The 4,144-nt window shown below is 49.1% G+C and overlaps 1 protein-coding gene across 2 annotated transcripts in view; it reads left to right on the top strand.

The window, feature by feature from the left end:
- Nucleotides 1–2,746: 2,746 nt before the first annotated feature.
- The window catches only part of myot (myotilin), a gene marked incomplete at its 5' end in the record, with an annotated part of 8,690 nt that continues 7,292 nt past the window's right edge, over nucleotides 2,747–4,144 (top strand). The window contains 3 exon segments of one of the 2 annotated variants that reach the window (XM_035669915.1): nucleotides 2,747–2,959; nucleotides 3,304–3,454; nucleotides 3,700–3,801. In XM_035669915.1, coding sequence (XP_035525808.1) covers nucleotides 2,747–2,959; nucleotides 3,304–3,454; nucleotides 3,700–3,801 — 466 coding nt within the window. 2 annotated transcript variants of the gene reach the window in all.

The raw sequence follows: 4,144 nt of genomic DNA, 5'->3' as shown, positions 1-4,144 counted from the left end.
TTTAAATAAAATGTATTATTATCATTATTATTATTATACTGATGAGCACCTGAAGCAGGCTGTCACCGTGCTGCCTCCCCATCATACCGTACAGTACCTGTGCTCTCTCTGCTCTGACCGGCCAAAATGTCTGCTCCTCACGGACACACAAGACATTTCAGCACAGCAATACCAAAAGTATCTTTCAGCTAATGTACAGACACTTGATAGTATGTCCCCCAAAGAGCACAGGCACATTTAGTTTAAAACCTAATCTTTTCTTTTTCAAAACAAACTTTATTGAACTTGGTGGAAAGTTAGACCATGGCCAGAGAAGAACCATGGCACTTCATAAACACTTAACAGGTGCAGTCAGGTATATTTTCACCACTCATTGTCAAGGTTTGATATGAAAGAGTAACATAAGTGTGTTTTAATCCAGATGTTGACTGTAGGTGAGCTGACGCCGGCTGGCAGAGACGGTCTGTGCCCTCAGGAGACCAGGAGGAAATGCAGAAAAACAGAGAGAGAGAGAGCGAAGAGAGAGAGAGACTGCTATTGTCATCATGCTCCTGCGTAGCCCCGACGACGTGGTAGTCATGGAAACAACATTCTTTCCTAGTAGAAAGTGGAGGAGCAGCCAGGCTTGGTATGACAGGCAGAACACTAGAGAATGGGCTGAATGGGAGCAGACCCTCTGATATCAGTTACTCCCATTACACAGTGCCACAGGTGTGATGGCAGCCACACTGGAACATGTCTCCTCTAGTTAAAGAGGCTGTATCATTTCACTCACTGGTTGAAATATCGATCAGGACGGTAAACACCTCAGCTATTGATGGTACGTACGGGCTGCATCACAAAGTTGAAATGATCTCATGGCCAGGTGGGTAACTTAAACATCAGCTGGTTACAGTCGGGATGGGAACGTGTTGATGTTAGTGGATATGGTTTCTTCAGTGCAGGCTAATCTCTGCAGTGTGTGCAGCGCAGACAGGGTTGGGATGTTGGTCCTTTCAGACCCTCTCCTTGCGCAGGTTCAGTGTTGTGCAGTGTGGAACATGGCAGCCACCGTTGTCTGTTTGCAGGTTAGCTCGTGTAGCCTCGTGTCAACAGGAACTACTACACCGAACCCATGGAACGTGAATCTGTTTATCAGAAGAGCTCATGTTCTCCTCCGCAGTGGGAGGTTTGCACTCCTATACTTCCTGTACCACAATCACTGTTGAGGGACTTTGGATCTTGGGGTTTTTTCTTGCAGGTGGAGCTGACACTCGGTTTGAACTGTCACAGATAAAATCCCTTTAGCTTTAGGAACTTAAGGACATTTTCATCACATCCATTCCTGTGTGTCAGCCATCACTCTGTCCGACTCTCTGCTGCTGAATACATTCAAACCTTTGCTAATACGTCTGTGTGTTCTCAGTTTTCCAGAGCCTCAGCCGGCCAACCACTCCTGTGAGGAGGAGAGCGCCCTGAGCTCAGAGGGCCAGAGGTCACCAGAGGTCATTGTCCGAGCCTGTACGCCCAGCCCTCCCCCTCCACCCTCACCACCACCACCAGCCCAACTCAAGGAGGCCACCCAGGCAACCAAGCTGTTCACCCCAAGCAAGATCAGTTTCAGTGTAAGGACGCTTTCTTACACACAGTGTGTGCTGCAACTGTTAATATCTGCCATCATGCCTAACTACTGCTAGGTTGAATGGGAAGGGAAAATGTATTTAAGAGAAAAAACAGCAGTTGATAGATGTAATACATGTACACTGTATGCAGCCAAGGCAGTTTGCTATACACAGTATCTCCTGCGAGCATGTTCATTTGCTTTATCCCAGCGAAATCAAATGTGTAAAAGTTTCTAAATGTCTCTTCATTGCTCTCAAAAATGGTTGAATTGCATCGTAGTCACTTTTTTGTAAATGTGTCTTCTGTCTTTCAGTCCTCCCAGTCAGGAGGCAACAACATGAACCTGTCAGACCTGCCTACTTTCACTCCCAGCGCCTTCCCTCCCAGCGCCTTCAACTATGCACGCCCGAGGCATTTTATTCAATCGCAGCCCTCCTTCCAGGCACCCAGCTATGATAGTGTTCTGCGGGAGGCCCAGGAGAACCAAAATAACTCCCAACAGAACCTCAACAGTCCCCAAATGAGTCCAAATGTTACGGAGTCACAGAGTCAAGCTAAAATGATGTCTACACAAAGCCAGTCTTTTTCTCAGACTCAGTCTGTCTCCAAGTCCTTGTCGCAGACTCAGTCCCAGTTTCAGTCGCTAAGCCTCAGTCAGAACCAAACCAAGTCTGCGGCCCCAGATCCAGACCCCAATCCAGACCCAGACCCAGATCCAGACCCAGATCCAGACCCAGGCAAACGGCATGAGGCAAGTCTTCTCCCCTCCTCGACCAGGTCCTCAGCTCTCCGCGTTTTCCACCCCGCCTCCTCGGCGCCCTCCTCTTTCCTCTCAGCTGCCCCCATGCTCAGTCCCTCGCGACTCCACCACCTTCCCTCGTCCTCCTTTCCCGCCTTCTCCTCCTCCCCGTCTCCCTCCGCACCACCATGCGTTCTACCATCACCCCTCACCCCAGCATCCCCAGTGGCCACCGGCCTCGGCAGCGCCACCCCTACCAGCCAACGCAGGACACCAATGTCGGCACCCGCCGCTTTCCTCCTCTCTGTGCCTGCCTCGCAGTCCGCCTTTCCCCCCCTTCTCGCTCCTCCAAGCCTGTCATCCCAACTCCAACCTTCCCCACTCTCTCATCCCCCCTCCGCTCCCACTCGCCCCGTCCAGCCCCCTCCTCCCCATGAGGGTTTCCTCTTCTCCCTCTTCCCTCCCTCAGCAGCCTCTCCCAGTGTCCCCTTCCCTCCCTCGCTCCCCTCTCTCTCCATCCTCCTCCTCTCTCCTGCAGCCCAGCACTGCTAACAGTCAGAACAGAGTACCTCCTGCTGTGGTCTCCCTGCCCGCCAGCTACAAGGGGACGCCAAACATGTGAGTTAGATTCATTTGGCATGCACGTGAAGTTCCCACACTTAAAAATATTGGAGCAAAATGTATGTATTTCTGCAGAGGGAAGAGATGTGTGTATGAGTGTGTGAACAGAGAAGGCCAGGTTTACTGTCCAATGATTTAACAGTAAGAAGAACTACAGTCATGGTCCAAACGTTTTATGCTGTGTTCAGGAAGTTTATGTACAAATGTATGTTGAATAATTAGGTAAAAAAAACAACAACATTTTTGTGTTTTGGACTTTATTATCTGGAATGATTTTATGTCTCCATGTTGTGTCCTTAAGTTAGAATGAATTGAAACACCTGTCTCTCTCTGTCCACCAGCCTTCCCAAGCCCATCCTGAAGAAGTCTGTAGCTCCTCGTCCTTCTTCCTCTCGCTCCACAGATGATGACATCCAGGGCTCCAAAGACGCCCTCATCCAGGATCTGGAAAAGAAGCTGCGCTCAAAGGAGGCCAGGAGGAGAACCAGCCAGGTGTGTGTATGTGTGTGTCCCGCAAACTGTAGTGGAAATCAAGAATCCTACATTTCATTCATCAAAACCATCATTCCCCCGTCTCACACACACACCCCCACCCATCCACACTGACACAGTGTGTGCCTGTTTGAACCTAACAGAAAACATAATTGCAAAAGTTTACCAAAACAAATCACAGCACACTTTCTACGTGTGTGTATGAAGAACGTCAGTTTAACAGTATAAAGCTTCAATTTCGACAGAAACTGTCCTATGAGGAGCGTATGGCTCGTAGGCTGCTGGGTCCAGACAACGCCACCTACATGTTTGACCAAGACAATCTTTCAGACTCACAACTCGACCAGGTACGACAACAAACTTTGATTTAGTCAGTGGACATCATAATTATTAGAAACATCCTTCAGCCTTCTAACAGTGTGTTTGAGATTGTACTGATGTGTGTTGCAGTGCTGAACATGCTGACATTTATGTTGGCTCTGGTCCAAAGCCCATTAGCTTTCATTTTGCTATTAGGTAAAGACCACTCATTATTCCCGTCATTTGGGTTTGAATAGCTGCCCGTTCCCCTCTCAGGGCCTCCTGGTGGGCTCCCGAGCACAAAGTTGAAAAAGCCTGGCAGCATAATGGGCCCCAGTGAGCGGTCTCATGCTGTCATTTTGACCAGTTGCACTGTGTGTGTGTGTGTGT

The sequence above is a fragment of the Morone saxatilis genome, unplaced genomic scaffold (genome assembly GCF_004916995.1).
Source record: "Morone saxatilis isolate NCDOM2014 unplaced genomic scaffold, NCSU_SB_2.0 Contig22, whole genome shotgun sequence".
NCBI classification, from domain to species: Eukaryota; Metazoa; Chordata; class Actinopteri; family Moronidae; genus Morone; species Morone saxatilis.
This window is presented reverse-complemented; position numbering and strand designations above follow the sequence as displayed.